The sequence below is a fragment of the Schistocerca nitens genome, chromosome 3, assembly GCF_023898315.1.
Source record: "Schistocerca nitens isolate TAMUIC-IGC-003100 chromosome 3, iqSchNite1.1, whole genome shotgun sequence".
Lineage (NCBI taxonomy): Eukaryota > Metazoa > Arthropoda > Insecta > Orthoptera > Acrididae > Schistocerca > Schistocerca nitens.
The window spans coordinates 148,457,224-148,478,143 of record NC_064616.1 but is presented as its reverse complement, the minus strand read 5'-3'; the positions used below and the strand labels follow the sequence as shown (position 1 = coordinate 148,478,143).

Here is a 20,920-nt window from a genome sequence, read left to right as displayed (position 1 = left end):
CAAGACGTCAGCTGGAACTCGCGCCGGAAGACACTACAAGACAACCTATAATCGCTTTTCTTCTGGTGGCTAGTGCGTGTAGAAATCAAGTTGATGGTGTTGGAGAAAAGCTTTCCGTTGGTCGGTAAAGGTAGTTATATGATACTTGACCCTGTTTCCTTGATAAACAGCCTTGAGGGGGGCCCTTTCAACGCCGCGTTTAATTCAAAGTAGTCTGCAGTAGAGTAAATGGTAACTGGCGGCACTTTCTTCAGCCGGTGCAGGTTCCTGTGGGACGCCAGTCGGGTTTCCTGTTGAGGGGCAGGTAAATTGTCGGCGTGAGTCTGCAACGGCGAAAGAGGTTCGCAACGACGGTACGTTTGTCCGTGTTTGCGAGGGTTCGAGTCACGTGGAGGCAACCCACATTTGAGGTGACGTTTACATTGCACCATGACAAAATCTTCTTCGTCGGCGGTTTCCTGCTCCGGAATGTCAGTCATGAGATCAACACCTTGTTCCACGGTCTCAATCAATCCACGTTCGTCGTCATCATCAGGAACGGCATCGACGTGAGGGAGGCTGACCTCTGCTACTTGAGAATTGGTGTCTTGTGACGTCGGAGGTTGAGCAACAGGTAATGATGGGTTGGTAATGGTGGTCTGACGTCCCGTTTCTTTAGGTCTAAAATACGGTGTGGACTATCTGACATCATTTTGAACAGGTTCCCGTGGGCTGGCAAATGCAGCACCTTGCTTAACCGTCAGTCGTAATGTCAGTTTCTGTTTCCATAGGGAGGGGCGGGGAGGGGGGCAGATTGACGGCTCCCTAGTAAATGGTGAGTCGATCGCAAATTTAAGCGGTGGAAGATCCTGTTTTTTGGTCGCAGTGTGTGGTTTTGTCCTGGCAGTCTTGGCCGTACGCGGAGAACGCGAGCTAGCTGGTAGGGCCTGGCTCCAGGCTGCATTCGAACAGTGTCAAAGGCAGTATAAATACGCCGCTCCTGTGTCTCCACATCTGGAATGGGCTCTGCATACACGATACTTTTCAGATGGCCCCATAACGAAAAATCGCAGGCCATACAACTGCACCTCCTCGTCCTATCCATCGACCAGGGAAGATGCGATTGAGATGCGTCCGGACGTTAACGCAAAGTGGGCTGGAGCACCATCATGTAGCAACCACATAACCTTTCGAATCATCAATGGCACTTCTTCCAGCAGGGGACACAGTCACCCGCAAGAAACGCCGATAGTTCCGGCCTGTTAGGCGACGTGGAAGGAAGATTGGTACCAAAACACGGTCGACAGTTAACCCGGCTCATACATTCCGGCTGCACCTATGCTGATGATTCGCTGTCACCATGCCATGGGGCGTCTCCTATCAGAATGCTTCAAATGGCTCTGAGCACTATGGGACTTAACTTCTAAGGTCATCAGTCCCCTAGAACTTAGAACTACTTAAACCTAACTAACCTAAGGACAACACACACATCCATGCCCGAGGCAGGATTCGAACCTGCGACCGTAGCGGTCACGCGGTTCCAGAACCGCACGGCCACCCCGGCCGGCGCTTCTCCTATCCCATAGATGACTGTTATGTAAGTTGAAGATACCACTCCGCCTAAAGATGGCCTCATCTGTGAAAAGGATAAAGTAAATCCCGGAATCGTGGCAGCATGGTGAAGAAACCAGTGACAAAACTGCTCCCTATGTGGAAAGTTTGTCGCTAGTACGCCCTGCACACGCTGTAAGTGATCAGGCTAGTAACATTTATCATGGAGAATGTTCCACACGGTCATCTGGCTTACTCTGCACTGGCGGGCCAACTGCCTGGTACTGACACTGCGGTCGCCTTCCACAGTGTTAATCACATTTTCCTCCAAGCCTTGTGTCCGAACATTTCGGGTACGTCCTTCATGATTTCCTGCTTCCTGAAACGACCGCGTTTGAGACAAACGGCGAATCACTGTTGCAAACATTACATGCTGTGATTGTTGTCGGTGGGTATAGGTCTTCTTTGCTGCCCGCCGCCCGTTGCCATTTGCCTTTCCATAAGTAATCATGTCGGCAAGCTCTCGATACGTGTACAGAACCATTGTGTACAACGCTGTGTCGCATCCACTACAAGGTGAGTCAACAAGAGAAGTAAATCGGGCACAATATTACCAGTTACTATGGCAGGAGAGGGCGCTAGAGCACGACGTATGAGGAACAGTACCACCCTCTAGGAGGAAACCATGCATACTGTACCTGTGGCTGCATCGTACAGCGCGCATTAGACGGCAGTCTCTGTAACGAAGTATGATTGAACAAATGGCTTCTAGAATGGAAACCATGCATTTCCTGACAAACGTTCATTAGACATTTTTTGTTCCGTATCGTCTCATCGGTCAATCCCTAGAGTTTGTACACAGTGGAAAAAATCACCCCGTAAAGGGTGTCCGGACTACAAAGACTTACTACTAGCCTACTAACGTCGTGCTGTTGCCAGTTCACGGACTCGCCGGCACACAACTCTCATCAGATCGTCGTCCCAGGATGTCTACCAATTCTCCGATGTCCGTACACAGCCGCTCAGCTCAACTCCGCAGCCTCCGCAACAACCACAACTTCAAGTACACCAGCAACTACCACGGGTTATCTGTCAGAATCGACGGCCGAAGTATGCACAAGCAGCGAGTCCTGAACATCATCAACAGCCTCAACCCGCGGGCTATTTTACCTCTTCAATTGGACCTCGCACCTGCTCTTGCTGATATTAGGGACCAGATGTACATTCTCCACCAAAAACTTACAAGCGTACTGACCCTTGCTGCAGGTTTTCTCTAGGCGTTTGTCCCTCCGTGACTGGGTTGTTTGGCCAGGATACCACTCGCCTTCCTTTTCTTTACTTATACACTATGTGATTGACAGTATCCGGACACTCCCAAAAACATACGTTTTTGATATTAAGTACATTGTGCTGCCACCTACTGCCAGGTTTTCCATATCAGCGGCCTCAGTAGTCATTAGACATCGTGAGAGAGCAGAATGGGGCGCTCCGCGGAACTCATGGACTTCGAAAGTGGTCAGGTGATTGGGTGTCATTTGTGTATTAAGTCTGTAGGCGAGATTTCCACAGTATTAAGCATCCCTAGATCCACTGTTTCCAATGTGATAGTGAAATGGAAACGTCAAGGGACACGTACAGCACAAAAGCGTACGGGCCAACCTCGTCTGTTGACTGACAGAGACCGCCGACAGTTGAAGGGGATCCTAATTTGTAACAGGCAGACACCTATCCAGACCATCTCACAGAAATTCCAAACTGCATCAGGATTCACTGCAAGTACTATAACAGTTAGGTGGGAGGTGAGAAAACTTGGATTTCATGGTCAAGCGGCTGCTCATAAGCCACACATCACACCGGCAAATGCCAAACGACGCCTCGCCTGGTGTAAAGAGCGTAAACATTGGACAACTGAACAGTGGGAAAACGTTGTGTGGAGTGACGAATCACGGTACACAATGTGGCGATCCGATGGCAGGGTGTGGGTATGGCGAAGGCCCGGTGAACGTCATCTACCAGCGCGTGTAGGAGGTGGTGGTGTTATGGTGTGGCCGTGGTTTTCATGGAGGGGGCTTGTACCCCTTGTAGTTTTGTGGGGCACTATCACAGCACAGGCCTACATTGATGTTTTAAGCACCTTCTTGCGTCCCACTGTTGAAGAGCAATTCGGGGACGGCGATTGCATCTTTCAGCACAATCGAACACCTGTTCATAATGCACGGCCTGTGGCGGAGTAATTACACGATAGTAACATTCCTGTAATGGACTGGCCTGAACAGAGTCCCGACCTGAACCCAGTGGATCACCTTTGGTGTGAGTTATAACGTCGACTTCACTGCAGACTCCAGCGTCCAACATCAGTAAGTTCTCTGGTTTCGGCTCTTGGAGAATAATGGGCTGCCAATTCTGCACCGATGTTCAGACACGTCATTGGAAGTGTCCCCAGTAGTGTTCTACCCGTCACAAAGGCGCAGGGTGGACAAACTCCATATGAATGTCCACTAATGGGTATCTGAATACTTTTAATCAGATAATGTACATGTATCTTTACGTATGGAGTTATAAATTTGTCATTATGGGCCCTTGCCAAATATTATTATGAGGGCTCAAGTGTTCGTGTGGTGTATAACGCCTGCCGCAGAACGGCTGTCACATAATGGATACTCCATGAATCCCTGTTTCAGATACTCATCCAGTTCGCATTATTTTTCAACATTAAAAAAATTGTAGCAGGTTTTTGAAGCTGAATTTATCACATCAAGCGACACTGAAATAGTAGTTAATGGAGAGTGTGAAGAACTACGATTATAACTAGTTTCTAAGATGTGCGGTTGGTTATCAAAATGGTGCAGAAACCTATTTTCCACAATACATGACTTTTGTGACATGGTAATACTATCCACCCGTGTTTTGCATCAGTCATCTCGTAATTTGGTCTTCTGTACACCAATAATTAGTGTATTATGTCTTGCTCTGCGCAGATGTCCAGACGTAAGAACAGTAAAATGCGAAGTAAGTCTTACATTCAATTATGATGGACTGCTAGAGCGGACTAGCGCTGTACACAGAGCAACTATGTACGAGGCGTGACACCATAGAGGACTTTGGCGACATATCATACTGGACTCGCATTCGGGAGGACGACGGTTCAAATCCTCGTCGGGCCATCCAGACTTTTTTTCCGTGATTTCCCTAAATTACTTAAGAAAAATTTTGGAAAGGTTCCTTCGAAATGGCACGGCGGATTTCCTTCCTCATCCTTCCCTATTCCGAGCTTGTGCTCGCTCTCCGACGACCACTTTTTTGACGGGATATTAAATTCTAATCTTTGTTCTTTCGAGACTTCATCGGCATAGACGCGGCAAAAACCCAAATCTCGATGGTCAAATTCACCAAACGCTAACGATGTTTATCACAAAGAAAAGAAAGGATAACGCAACACAAGTAACGTCAGAACTCTTGTTACACTGGTGCGTCCTGTACAAACCGAATATTCACGCGGAAGTCTGATGATCTGTAGATTTCCCATCATCATTAATTATGCGTCAGCACGATACAAATGTGAAAAAAGATAACATGACATTTTCACACCATATTGAGGTATTACCAATATTATTCATGAACCACAAAAGTAACAATACGACTGGATCGACGGCGGCTGGCAGTGGGTTATATGGTGCCATGAGTCACCCTTTGGACCTTCGTCCAGCATAAGGTCGCAATGAGTGAACATTTTAGGTGACGCAATGAAACCAGTACCACAGATGATCCTCTCTTGATAAGGACGTAGTTTGATAGCACGAATATACCCCAACTTATTCTGTTAATTCTAACCACATATGCTTTGACAGCGTGCGGTGAAACCTTGACAACTTCGACAAATTGCCTGTTGGCTTCTGTCTCGGGTTCTTCGGCCGACGTTCATCTAATGATTTTACTGACGTTTTGCCAGCACGAGTGGCTGGCATTGTCAAAGCTTCACCCTCCATTGCCGGTGGTGAACTGAAGCCGAGCTTGCGGCCGCAGACTATATGTACCTGGCGCGCCAACGTCCGAGGGCTTCTCCGCGGTCATTTCCGGTGCGGTTCTCCTCTTGCTACCTGCGACGGTCGTTCGCTGCAGTACTGGAAGCCAGCATCCGTTTACCTTGATGCTTTCGTCTTTCTTGTTGCAACTGTTAGCGTGTTTTTGTATTTCTACAGCTTCTCTGAACAAGCGCGTATGATAGTGCTTCTCTACAGCCAGAACTTCCATGTCGGCGAATTTTATTACGTGGTCGATCTCATTCAGTGCGTGCTCTGCCACGGCCGATTTCTCCACCAGCCCCAACCTGCAATGTCGCTTATGTTCTTTGATCCTGGTATTGATTGATCTTCCAGTCATTCCGACATAAAATTTTCCGCATGTGCACGGTATACGGTATATTCCCGACATTGCAAGTGGCTCCCTTTTCTCCTTTGCCGATCTAAGGCACTCTTCGATCTTCCTCGTCGGTTTGAAAATCGTCGGCCGAAGAACCCGAGACAGAAGTCAATAGGCAGTTTGTCAACAAGTAGCCACGCAAGCCTTAACAATCTTAACAACTTCCTTGGCCTGCCTAATTATGCTTCTTCAAAATTATTTTGAAAAAAAATTTCGAGCTTTAAGATAAGTTAAATGTGTACAATATCACATTAATCAGATTAATTCAGTTCTTTCTGTTACTTCAATAAACATATGTACACCAGCTACAAAACGTAGCCGCTGGTTCATTGCGTGGTTAAATATTTTTCTAGCTAGCGCGCCTTCTAAGTACCGTATCACTGCCACCTCTCAATTGGAGAAAATAAATTTATGTCAAGTATGATATTGCTGGAGGACCGAGTTTAAAATCTACGGGTAACTTACAAACAGAAGTATATTTTTAATTTTACCGTCACTTGCAAATCATAATGTACTTACTGATCACATATTTCGTAAAAAGAATAGAGCTATTAGCAGTCATTGGGTTCTGATTACGCATTCATATATCCAAACATGCCAAGAAAAAAGCACTTTATACCTTAAAATTTCAAACCAACTGAACATCGGAAGGGATGTCTGTTCAGGTCGACTGAAACGAAAATCTGTACCTCAGGCAAGTGCCAATTATCCTGGCAACGTCGCCTGGGTCTTAGAAATGCTGCGCTCTCTCTCTCTCTCTCCCTGATTGAAATCTCTTGCATATTTTCGTTCAATATATCTGACATAATGCGAAAAAAGGAGGGCTCAAATTGAAACTAAGACCACTCTGGGTTGCCTAGTTCCACTAAACTGTCTGCTCCCTAAGAAGCCTTGGCGCAATCGGTAACTCATCGTGTAGTGTAGCGTGCACAACAAATAAAACTTAACGTACTATTTTGGCTACGGTAGCTCACGAAGTTCCTTTTTTACTATAGAACACAGCACAGAAATTTCAGTAGCACGCCATTCACTTCAGATAACAGATCTTATACGATTGAGTGAAAGGTAAACACACATATTCTTACGTCGCGCATTATTCAGCAAACAAACGGCAAGTCCATGGCAGCGCAAAAAATACCATATACCATTTGGCCTTATATTCCGCGAAGGAAAGTACATTAGTAGCAGTAATTAACGAAGAACAAGCCATGCAGAGTATTTATGAGCTCCATTACGAAAATTGTGGGTGGTTATTCCAGAAGAGCGTCAGAAACCGTTCTGTGATGACCCTACTCGATTTAGTTTCCTAATAATATGTGCTTACGGTGTATTTAAGCGTTCAACCCAAACTATATTAGCACTGGTAAATTAACATCGGCAGTTTCTTAAGAGACAAAGTATTTCATTCAATTTAATAAACACAGGCATTCTTTAGGAATACAAGTACAATGAAGGCAGGAAATACAAAAGAAACAATAGATATAAATGTGTTTTGGCTTGGAGTTCAGATAAAATACAGTACTGAGAAACAGGAGACAGTGCATGCACCGGATAAAATTTAGAATCAAGACCGGAATTGTCTGGGTTTAAAAATAAAGCATACGCCGAGGCACTTGCTGGCTGGTTCGTGGTCGTTGCCAATTTTTCTTTAATTTTCATTCGCTATCCGTAAACGTAGAATGGGCGGTTGGAGACGCTCGTGCCGCACAGAGCCACAGTTGGGAATACCTTGAAATGGGATATCCACTTTTGACATTTATGTTACAACCATGGAAAACCTCACGAAAACTTAGGTCAAAAACGGAACAATTATTCTGGAACAATATGTTTGAATTATTCGTATAATAACTTTTCTTCACCGGATACCATCATTTGTGGTACTTGCTGATTTTACGAGCAGCAGTATATGTAATCATATTTTGACAGGCACGTTATATTATCTGTCACTTAATCGTATAATCTTTATAGGGGGGGGGGGGGGGGAGTCATCTGTCGACTGTTCCTTCACGTCATGTGTTACTGAATTGAATGAAATCAGCCCACATCTTAACTTTTTCTGTTGTGTCATATCGTCATCCAATAAAAAGCAGTCTTCGTACTAGTCTGTGCTTTTAAATAATGTAAAAAATTGTATGTTGAAAAAGATACTCTAAGTGTTATTGTGATAGGAAGTAAACAGCGTATAACTGTTACTCGGTGACATAAGCATATAGAAGTTGGTTCGTTGCATTATTTCCATACAAGACGGATCTTGAAAAAAACGAAATTCATTTTATATGTGTGACAGAGAGCGGAAGGACAATTTGACTGCCAGTTTCCGTACCTCTTAAATAGGAACAGCCGAGAGAGTACTTCTTCAAAATATCAATCTCTCTGCATGTAGAAGAGACAACATCCGCAGTGAACTCGTGACTGAGGCAGACGAAAAAAATGTATTAACGAATTAACCTCACTTCAGTGTAAATTTACCGTAATTGAAAGTCACCATATGTTGTTAATGTATTGTGAAAAATGGAATACACGTAAACAGAGCTATGGAAACGATTTCTTTAAACTCTTACGCCAACTAAATGTGCTAACCATTTAAACCACACCAAATGTGATAACCATTTAAACCACACTAAACGTCAGTTTTGAGTTTCTGTCTGCCGAATTCGGATTTTTCCACATTAGCCTTCCTCAGTCAAATTAAGCACGCATTCGCGGCCAAAAGAACGTGTATCACTAATGCAAGCGCCAATAATGAAGGTAAAATCGTCTCTCCTAAAATCATTAGCGTTATTGCGCTTTCTAATGACAGCAATCAAAGCAGGCGTTGTTCCTGTAACAGGTGCTGCTGATATGGCTGCAGAATTGTCACCTACCGCCTCAAAATAACCCAGCTTACAGTTTCAAACAACAAGATGTAAGACCTCACCATGATACGAGAAATACGTTTACACGCCAGAAAGGTCTCTGTGTCGGCAGGCGCACCACCTTTGACCACGTGCCAGTGTGTAAAGTGTCGCATGTCGAGGTTCTCCAAAGAGAATCTTCGGCAGCAGGTGATCAGTTTTCATGATACTCAGCAATCCATCACGAGCAAGTGACGTGACATTGCAAGTTCTTGAAGGAGCAAGCAGTCTGCCACTAGGCGGCATTAAACTGCACACGAACGACGCAAACCCACCGATTTGCGCCATACGGAAGACCGTCGACGGTTGAAGACAGATTTACGATCTTCATTCCGGTTCACATTTTATATAATTTGTTCGTGCCCCCTTTTGAAAGTACTGATATTTAATGTGAAAAGTACTCGTCCTGGCACAAAGGTAGCATTAATTCAGATTATATCATAATTAACAGCGAAAACTGACGCGGGAAAGTACGAGGGTAATCCCAAAAGTAAGGTCTCCTATTTTTTTATAAGTACATAGACCTGTTTATTTCTACAATGGTTTACATCAGTTTACAGCTTGAACATTTAGCTATTTTTCGACATAATCACCATTTCTGTCGATACATTTTTGTAGACGCTGTGGCAGTTTTTGTATGCCCATGTCACACCTGCTCGCCGCCATGCTATTCAGAAAGTTATGAACCTCTTCTTTCACCTCGTCGTTGGAGCTGAATCGTTTTCCGGCCAAATGTTCTTTTAACCTAGGGAACAGGTGATAGTCACTGGGCGCCAAGTCAGGACTATAGGGTGGGTGGGTGATTATGTTCCATTGAAACTGTAGCAGGAGAGCAACGGTTTGCCGAGCGATGTATGGGCGAGCGTTATCATGGAGAATGTGTGCGCCCTTGCTCAACATTCCTCTTCTCCGGTTCTGACTTGCCCGTTTGAGTTTTTTCAGAGTATCACAGTACCTGTCAGCGTTAATTGTGGTCCCAGTGGGCATAAAGTCGACCAACAATACCCCTTTCCGATCCCAAAAAACGGTTGTCGTGACTTTACCGGCAGACTATGTTTGAATTTCCGCGGCTTTGGCGAAGAAGGATGCCGTCACTGCCGTGATTGTTGCTTGGTCTCAGGTGTAAAGTGGTATGCCCATGTTTCGTCACCCGTGACAATTGAGTCCAGAAAGTTGTCCTGTTCGGCTGCAAGGCGGTGATGAAATTCGCGGGAAGCATCAACTCGTTGCCGCATGTGGTCCTCAGTCACCATGCGTGGCACCCATCTTGCGCACACCTTCCGGTAGTTCAATGTTTCCGTTAAAATTCTGTGAGCGGTGCTTCGGGAAACCTCAGGAACCAACGTGCAGAGATCATCCAGGGTGATCCCCCGATCTTCACGCATGCTTTGCTCAACCTTCAACACTCTCTCCTCAGAAATTGACGGTCTTCCGCTCCTTTGTTCGTCGTGAATTTCGGTCCGACTAGCTGCAAACTCTCTACACCACTTACGAACATTTTTGACATCCATGCAGGACTCACCATACACTTCCGTCAATTGGCGATGGATTTCAATCGGTGCAGTGCCCTTTGCGTTCAAAAACCAGATAACTGCGCGCAATTCGCACTTGGCGGTAACATCCAACGGAAGCTTCGTTCTCAACGGCTGCCAAGCCAAGACTGAGCGCCTCAGCGCGGCGTGCGCGTTTACACACAGCGCGTGAAGCACTCTTCATAACAGTATGACCAACTGCCACACAGAGTACTGTACTTATAAAAAAAAAGGATACCTTACTTTTGGGATTACCCTCGTATAAGGTGATAGAAGCAAAAACGTACCAGCAAACATGGATCCACAAACATGCCAATATGTTCTTACGAGAATCCAGTTATGTCAATACGAAATACAGTATTGTCCTAGTTAGTAAAACGTGTTTTAAATGAAACTTTTCGATTAACTCTTCATATAATTGAACTCAGATTTAACTGGTAGCAGCCCTTACCGAGAAATATAAGCCTGCCTCAGCGCGTAACGTAATACAATCTAATGTACACTCATACCTATACAGGGTAATTTGCTGCCCCTACCAATAGAATTTATGCAACCCACAACGCCTTCGAAAAACACTCGCGAGGTTTTAATATTCTCTCGCTTGCTACGTGCAATCTATTAGTCCTACAGAAAAAACTAACAGGAACTTTATGTAGGAAATTTAATGTAGCTAAATTTTTTTGTTGGGATATGTTTTATCTGGAGGCCACAGTTTTCATGTTATTCAAGAAAAATGAGTTTGATGGCCTTTTACGTAAGTTTTTCTCCAATAATTCGAAAACTATGTCCTCTAGCAAAAACATATCGTAGTACAAAATTTAACTACATTAAATTTTCTACAAAAAGATTCTGTTCATTTATTCTTTAGGACTAGAAAGTTGTGCGTAACAAGCGAGAAAATATGGAAATCTTCCTCGTGGTATTTGAAGGTGTTGCAAGTTACATAAAACCCGTGAGTATGGCCAACTGAATTACCCTATATAAGGTGGAGTTCGCCACGAGGTCTCGGGCGTCCTGTCACGGCTCGCACGGCTCCGCCCCCCCCCCCCCCCCTCGGAGATTCGAGTCCTCCCTCGGGTATGGGTATGTTTGTTGTCCTTAGCGTAACTTAGTTTAAGTTAGATTAAGTAGTGTGTAAGCTTAGGGACCGATGACCTCAGTAGTTTGGTCCCATAAGGTATTACCACAAATTTTCAATTTTTCCAAAGGAGGAGTCCCATGTGTCGTCCTCGCATTTGCATGCAATACTACACTCGTCCCTGTAATGAGTTTCAATTAAATACCCCATGTCATCTCGTAAATCTTTAAAAGCCTCTGCTGCAGTTCTTCAACTGTACCAAGGAGACTGCTGTACACTTCATTTCTGAGATGACCCCAGACAGAAAAATCCAGAGGATTCTGGTCTGGTGATTCCGGAGGTCAAGGTACAGGTCCTGCTCATACTTTCATCTTCGGCCATGTTGGCGCATTAGGTGTCGTCTTACACCAGCAGTAAATTGTGGCGGTGCCACATCATGTACGTACCACATTCCCCAATCACGGGTCATGGGCGAAATTTGAGCCCAATTAGATGGGGTCTTCATCAACAAGTGTACACCCCAAATAAATTTGTACTCAACGTTTCAAACTGAAGTCAGTGGCAGGTGGTAACCCTCATCTACATCATTTTTATGCCCTGATAAACATCATTTTGAGAATATTTTACGATAGGATTAATTCTAGTTTCATTTCAAATTAAACAATAAGTAATTTTTCCAGTAATGCTGTATGAGTAGTGAAAGACTTTAAAAAATTATCTGATATATAAAAACTGTAGGCTATTACATGTTGCGATTAGAAGTACAAGTCATTTTCTATGTTGTGGGATATTTGTTTTAACAGTCTATCTCACCTTTGTCGTTGTTGCCTCTTTTCTTTTCCAGTTATCATCGCATATATCAACTGCTACAGCGTGAAGTTGGCAACAGCTGTGCAGAATCTGTTCACCGCTGCCAAGCTGGTTGCAATTTTTGTCATCGTCTGCGGTGGAATGTACAAGATAGGACATGGTAAGGAACACATCTCTACTACTCCTTCCAAAAATAAAAAATCGTAAGTGAAATAGATAAGGATGGTGAAGGAATGGAATTTTCATGTCTGTTTTTGTGCCAAAGTATTTAAACCTATTTGCTAGAGAGTGTCGGAAGCTTTCCTGCACGAGTATCAAAACTGGCTTTTGAATTACTACATGCAAAATAGGCTGTTCCTTCATGGAGACATGCAGTCAGCAAACTCATATACACTCCTGGAAATTGAAATAAGAACACCGTGAATTCATTGTCCCAGGAAGGGGAAACTTTATTGACACATTCCTGGGGTCAGATACATCACATGATCACACTGACAGAACCACAGGCACATAGACACAGGCAACAGAGCATGCACAATGTCGGCACTAGTACAGTGTACATCCACCTTTCGCAGCAATGCAGGCTGCTATTCTCCCATGGAGACGATCGTAGAGATGCTGGATGTAGTCCTGTGGAACGGCGTGCCATGCCATTTCCACCTGGCGCCTCAGTTGGACCAGCGTTCGTGCTGGACGTGCAGACCGCGTGAGACGACGCTTCATCCAGTCCCAAACATGCTCAATGGGGGACAGATCCGGAGATCTTGCTGGCCAGGGTAGTTGACTTACACCTTCTAGAGCACGTTGGGTGGCACGGGATACATGCGGACGTGCATTGTCCTGTTGGAACAGCAAGTTCCCTTGCCGGTCTAGGAATGGTAGAACGATGGGTTCGATGACGGTTTGGATGTACCGTGCACTATTCAGTGTCCCCTCGACGATCACCAGTGGTGTACGGCCAGTGTAGGAGATCGCTCCCCACACCATGATGCCGGGTGTTGGCCCTGTGTGCCTCGGTCGTATGCAGTCCTGATTGTGGCGCTCACCTGCACGGCGCCAAACACGCATACGACCATCATTGGCACCAAGGCAGAAGCGACTCTCATCGCTGAAGACGACACGTCTCCATTCGTCCCTCCATTCACGCCTGTCGCGACACCACTGGAGGCGGGCTGCACGATGTTGGGGCGTGAGCGGAAGACGGCCTAACGGTGTGCGGGACCGTAGCCCAGCTTCATGGAGACGGTTGCGAATGGTCCTCGCCGATACCCCAGGAGCAACAGTGTCCCTAATTTGCTGGGAAGTGGCGGTGCGGTCCCCTACGGCACTGCGTAGGATCCTACGGTCTTGGCGTGCATCCGTGCGTCGCTGCGGTCCGGTCCCAGGTCGACGGGCACGTGCACCTTCCGCCGACCACTGGCGACAACATCGATGTACTGTGGAGACCTCACGCCCCACGTGTTGAGCAATTCGGCGGTACGTCCACCCGGCCTCCCGCATGCCCACTATACGCCCTCGCTCAAAGTCCGTCAACTGCACATACGGTTCACGTCCACGCTGTCGCGGCATGCTACCAGTGTTAAAGACTGCGATGGAGCTCCGTATGCCACGGCAAACTGGCTGACACTGACGGCGGCGGTGCACAAATGCTGCGCAGCTAGCGCCATTTGACGGCCAACACCGCGGTTCCTGGTGTGTCCGCTGTGCCGTGCGTGTGATCATTGCTTGTACAGCCCTCTCGCAGTGTCCGGAGCAAGTATGGTGGGTCTGACACACCGGTGTCAATGTGTTCTTTTTTCCATTTCCAGGAGTGTACATTCCTCGACATCTAGTTAGCTGTGACTTATTCATCATTTATTACCAACTTTGATCGAACAGCTAATTTTTGCCCTTTCTTAGCGTAAGGTAAGCAATAATGTACATTTTAGAAAACATCTTAAGAAATTTTATACCTTCATTCTTATGCTTGAAACAACAGCCAAGACTATTTATCGCAGTAGTTGAATACATCTACGTCTACATCTACATGGATACTCTGCAAATCACATTTAAGTGCCTGGCAGAGGGTCCATCGAACCACCTTCACAATTCTCTATTAGTCCAATCTCGTATAGCGCGAGGTAAGAACGAACGCCTATATCTTTCCGTATGAACTCTGATCTCCCTTATTTTATCGTCGTGATCGTTTCTCCCTTTGTAGGTCGGTGTCAACAAAATGTTTTCGCATTCGGAGGAGAAAGTTGGTGACTGGAATTTCGTGAGAAGATTCCGTCGCAACGAAAAACGCCTTTCTTTTTGTGATGTCCAGCCCAAATCCTGTATTATTTCTGTGATACTCTCTCCCATATTTCGTAATAATACGAACGTGCTGCCCTTCTTTGAACTTTCTCGATGTACTCCATCAGTCCTGGTAAGGATCCCACACCGTGCAGCAGCATTCTAAAATAGGACGGACATGCGTAGTGTAGGCACTCTCCTTAGTAGATCTGTTACATTTTCTAAGTGTCCTACCAATAAAACGTAATCTTGGGTTAGCCTTCCCCACAACATTTTCTATGTGTTCCTTCCAATTTAAGTTGATCGTAATTGTAATACCTAGGTATTTAGTTGAATTTACGGATTCTAGATTAGACTGATTTATCGTGTAAGGGAAGTTTAACGAATTCCTTTTAGCAGTAATGTGGATGACCTCACACTTTTCGTTATTTAGGGTCAACTGCCAATTTTCGCACCATTCAGATATCTTTTCTAAATCGTTTTGCAATTTGTCTTGATCTTCTGATAACTTTATTAGTCGATAAACGACAGCGTCATCTGTAAACAACCTAAAACGGCTGCTCAGATTGTCTCCCAAAGGAACAGCAAAGGGCCTATAACACTACCCTGGGGAACGCCAGAAATCACTTCTATTTTACTCGATGACTTTCCGTCAGTTACTACGAACTGTGACCTCTCTGACAGGAAATCACAAAGCCGGTCAAATAACTGAGACGTTATCCCATAAGCATGCAATTTCGCGACAAGCCGCTTGTGTGGTAGATACAGTGTCAAAAGCCTTCCGGAAATCCAGAAATACGGAATCGATCTGAAATCCCTTGTCAATAGCACTCAACACTTCATGTGAATAAAGAGCTAGTTGTATTTCACAGGATCGATGTTTTCTAAACCCATACTGACTGTGTGTCAATAGACAGTTTTCTTCGAGCTAATTCATAATGATTGAACGCAATATATGTTCCAAAATCCTGCTGCTTATCGACGTTAACGATATGCGCCTGTAATTTAGTGGATTACTCCTACTACCTTTCTTGAATATTGGTGTGACCTGTGCAACTTTCCAGTCTTTGGGTACGGATCTTTCGTCGAGCGAACGGTTGTATATGATTGTTAAGTATGGAGCTAATGCATCAGCATACTCCGAAAAGAACCTAATTGGTATACAGTCTGGACCAGAAGATTTGCTTTTATTAAGTGATTTAAGTTGCTTCACTACTCCGAGGATATTTACTTCTACGTTACTCATGTTGGCAGCTCTTCTCGATTCGAATTCTGGAATATTTACTTCGTCTTCTTTTGTGAAGGCATTTCGGAAGGCTGTGTTTAGTAAATCTGCTTTGGCAGCACTGTCTTCGATAGTATCTCCATTGTTATCGCGCAGAGAAGGCATTGATTGTTTCTTGCCGCTAACATACTTCACATACGACCAGTATCTCTTTGGATTTTCTGCCAGGTTTCGAGACAAAGTTTCGTTGTGGAAACTGTTATAGGTTTCTCGCATTGAACTCCGCGCTAAGTTTCGAGCTTCTGTAAAGGATCGCCAATCTTGGGGATTTTGCGTCTGTTTCAACTTAATGTGATTGTTTCGTTGTTTCTGCAACAGTGTTCTAACCCGTTTTGTGTACAAAGGAGGATCAGCTCAGTCGTTTGTTAGTTTATTTGGTATAAACCTCTCAATTGCTGCCGATACTATTTCTTTGAATCAAGCCACATGAGGTCTACACTTATGGTATTAATTTGGAATGAGTGGAGATTGTCTCTCAGGAAGGCGTCAAGTGAACTTTTATCTGCTTTTTTGAATAGGTATATTTTTCGCTTACTTTTGGAGGATTGCCGGCCGGGGTGGCCAAGCGGTTAAAGGCGCTACAGTCTGGAACCGCGCGACCGCTACGGTCGCAGGTTCGAATCTTGCCTCGGGCATGGATGTGTGTGTTGTCCTTAGGTTAGTTAGGTTTAACTAATTCTAAGTTCTAGGGGACTGATGACCTTAGAAGTTAAGTCCCATAGTGCTCAGAGCCGTTTACTATTCGCGTGGGCTCATGAACTAACTGCTCGAAATAACTTTCAGAGAATGCGTTTAGCACAATTTCGGGTGATTTTTTATGCGTATCTCCGGAATTAAACATGTATTTCGCCAACATATCGAGGGTAAATTAAAGGTACGACCAACTATTATCGTATGAGTCAGGAACGTGTTTGAAATCAAGCTCAAGTACATACATTCACTTTGTTGTGTCCAGAAAGTTATATATGAAATATCCATCATCACTCATTTATATAAATATTTTATGCTACACAAACAGTCACCTAGCACCCCTTCAAATTCCTACACAAACTACTTAAGACAGAAGCCGTGAATTATTGTTTCTGTTGAAAGTAAATGTCCAATCAGTTTCTTTTCTAAAAACCGGGAAATTATTGACCAACTCTAGGCTACTGTTTTGAACAACGAGACTGTTATTCACTGCTGACCCCTTATTGCGACATGAATTATGACAACACTCGGTAATGACTTGAGTAGCAGTATGCGAAACTTTCGCAACTGATACAGAATGACGCACGGCACATAACATGAGACTGCGAGGAATGTTCTTAAAATTATGGGCTTGTGTAGAGTGATATCGACAAATGTATTTCAAAATCTTTATAACACACGAACGTAATGCGGATGATAGCAACTTAGCAAAGTAGTTTCGTTGAAATCAGAGAGAGATAAAATTCATGAGAGAAATCCGTAATATCCAGTACATCACACAGTTCATTCAGGGCTGAGGAGACCGCAAGGAACGCACACACGACGACAGGGTGAAAGTTGCTAGTGTGTTACAAAGATGGCATTAAATATGAATAAAATATTCGTGATTTTGGAAGCGTCAACCTGAGCTGCCGATCAGAGGCAGGGATCCGTGGAACATTGTTCTGGTAATCTTGTCCGAAAATTACTTTGAGTAGATGGTTAGAGAACCAGCTCGTGAGAGCAACGTCATAGACCTCCTGCCAATAAACAGATTTAAACTTATCGAATCAGTTAACGTAGAGGAAGACAAGTATGTTCCGGGGAGGGTCTTAAGGGATGGGAAAGACCCACAATGGTTTAATAGCCGTGTTACGGCTACGTAACCAAAGAGAACTTCATATCAGATTCAAGAGAAATAAAAACCTAGCTGACAAACAAAAGCGAAAATTAGCGTAAGGAGAGCAATCAGAGAAGCGTTTAGTGACTTTGAAAGTAAATCTTTGTCAGCCTAGACGAGCAAAAACCGTAAGAGGTTTTGATTGTTTGTTAAATTAATAAGTTGGTCAAAATCATCTATTCATTCACTCAGTGACCATACTGGCACAGAAACGGATGATAACAAGGAGAAGGCCGAAATACTGCATTCGGCCTTGCGAAATTGTTTCACCGTAGAAGATCGTAAAACAGTCCATCCTTTCAATCGTCGTACGAAAGTCGAAATGACTACCGTGAAATATTGAGAGTTACTAGCCAGAGCAACCTTAAGTGGAATGACCACATAAAACAAATAGAGGAAAAGGAGGTGCCAGACTCATATTCACATAAACAATCTTAAGGAAATGTAACTTATCCACGAAGGAAGTTGCTTATATGGCGCTTGTCCGACCTATTCTTGAGTATTGTTCATCTGTCTGGGATCCCTAACAGGTAGGACGGATAGAAGAGATAGAGAAGATCCAAAGAAAAGCGGCGCATTTCATCGTGGGATCGTTCAGCCGGTGCGAGAGCCCTACGGAGATGCTCAACAAATTCCATTAGCAAACGTTATAAGAGAGGCGTTGTGCATTACGGAGAGATTTACTATTGAAATCTCGAGAGAGCGCTTTCCGTGGAGAGTCGGACAACATGTTACTCCCCCTACATACGTCTCGCGTGATGACCAGAGGGAGAAAATTCGAGAAATAAGAGTCAATACAGAGGCTTACCGACAATCATTCTTCCCATGCGCTATTCGCGAGTGGAACAGGATTTTAGGGCCCACTTAGTGGTATGAAAAGCACCCTCCGCCATACCACAGTATGAAACAACTGTACCAGCAGCAGAATTTTGCTGAAAAATTAACTACGAGAAACCTTTGTGCAAGATGTTGGCCACCTTTGGTGAACACTGACCAACAACAAATTCAAAAACTACTTTTCAGCTATGTTCAGACTGACCTGAAAAGAACCTAACTTGTTTTTGCGAGTATTTGTTGCTGTGTTAGTGAAGCGGTTCGGCCACTGGAGGCCATAAATGAAACAGTAATCGCAGCGGTGCAAAGGGTGTCCTGGTTTCTTTTAGGATTCAAACGAGGTCCTTCTTACTGATTACCATACAGAAATAGAACAAAAACTAAGTAAGTCTTCTGGGGCAACTAGACGGAATAATACGTGATAAGAGGATTGGATAGTAAAAGTGAAAAAAAAGGTTTTTCCATCAGGATAATGCACCTGTAGCCGGCCGGTGTGGCCGAGTGGTTCTAGGCGCTTCAGTCTGGAACCGCACGACCGCTACGGTCGCAGGTTCGAATCCTGCCTCGGGCATGGATGCGTGTGGTGTCCTTAGGTTAGTTAGGTTTAAGTAGTTCTAAGTTCTAGGGGACTGATGATCTCAGATGTTAAGTCCCATAGTGCTCAGAGCCATTTGAGCCATTTTTTAATGCGCCTGTGCGCAAATGTGCTTTGCCGACTAGAAACTGATGAATACCAACTATGAAACGTTTTAACACCTACTCTATTCACCGGTTCGACACCCTCTGGCTCCATTTAAACTTACATCTAAAGAAATTTGTGGCCGATAAACGCCTGGGGTTCAATAAAGTGGTTATGGCAGTTTTATATGGTTATTTTATAAATTTTCCAAAATGACAATTCAAAGAGGAAGTATGCTGAATAACGCGTTACTTCATTCCCAGACCGAGCACTTCTCACCTAACCTATTACGTTTATTATGGTTTGCTGTGAAACCTTTTACATAAAGAGGAGAGGAAGGTGCCAGATATTAAGGCAAATATTGCAGGCTTGCCTCAAGTTCCGCTCCGTTAGTCCACGTTTATGTCACGAAGCATGTAAAACTGTTCTTTCGCGAAAAGAATAAAATGCACTCCATTAAATGATATATCCGTAGGTCGTATAATAGAAATCTCTCAGCCTTGTCCAGTGACCAGTGCTAGAAATTCTTGTCTCGAGATCTCACAAGCCCAGTACTGGAATAAAAGAAGAGATCGCTTATTAACGGCTCGGGCGCGAGGAGTTGCAGTTCGAAGAGGGGACCCCCGGCTGATATGACGCGCGCTGCAGCCGCGTGACTGGGTCGACGAGAGTTGTAGCGGCCTGTGACGTCAGAGGTGGTCCAGAGATCAATATGAGCGCCAAGCGGCGCGCGCCGGAGTTCGGCAACCCATTCACGGCGGAGCTCCACAACTCCATTGACGCGTCGCAGACCGCGCGTCGCGCCGAACGACTTCGCTGCTACTTTGGGCCACAAGGAACGCGTGCAGCGCAGCTCCCGCCCTCACGAACAAGTGCTCCACTTTTGTTTGGTTCTCTGGCCCCATGACGTGTTTACAGGTATACTCTCATCACGCATAGACACGAGGACATAAACAGTACCTTACAGCAAATTTGAAAAATGGCGTGCGTTCAGCACCTGATTCACAAGTTACGGCAAGAAAAAGGAATAAAAGTGAGATAGTGTTAATACTTTCATCTTTCTTTACCTCCTCTGCATTACTGCAGATGACGTGTCACTGAGCACATTTGTACTGTGCATGCAGTACACGTGAGGTGCCTAGTTGTTTCCACTGCCCTGTGTGGAATACACAAGTTCTTGTACACTTCACTAACCTGCTGTCTTCATGATGATGTCCCCAGCGCAGAAAACAGCACGCGGGTAGTGGATTCTTTTTCTTGAGGCTGAAATTAACTTCGCAAGGAACTGCTGCTACGAATAAACTATAACTCATTTGGGATGCCACACGCGTTTTTATTGATATAGACACGAGAAACTATTCTTGATCACAACGTATTGAACATATCTTTCCACAGTCATTATATCTGGCTAAAATAACATGAAATACATCCTGCCACGGACAACATGTCTGTCTACTGGAACCGAGAGAACTGGGGAATAAAATTACATGAATCAAATACTACTATTACAGACGACATGTCTGTACCTAGCGACGGTCGGAACTGTAGTAAATAAAATTGCATGAAACAAATACTGCTATAACAGACAACATGTCTGTCTACTGGAACGGTCAGAACTCGAGAGCCGGACTGCCCGAGACACTTCGCGCGCCAAGCCAGCAAGGCGTGACCCGAACGCCACCGAAGTGCATCGGCAGTAATATCGTCAGTCTTTTGTTTTAGTAATACTTTGA

General features: G+C 44.7%; 1 protein-coding gene across 2 annotated transcripts in view; it reads left to right on the top strand.

Moving 5' to 3' along the window:
- The window catches only part of LOC126248093 (b(0,+)-type amino acid transporter 1), a 645,761-nt gene that overhangs the window by 479,344 nt on the left and 145,497 nt on the right, over positions 1-20,920 (top strand). For both annotated transcript variants that reach the window (XM_049948760.1, XM_049948759.1), the window contains exon 5: positions 12,298-12,423. In XM_049948760.1, the coding sequence (XP_049804717.1) occupies positions 12,298-12,423 (126 nt within the window). The remainder of the gene's footprint in view (positions 1-12,297; positions 12,424-20,920) is intronic.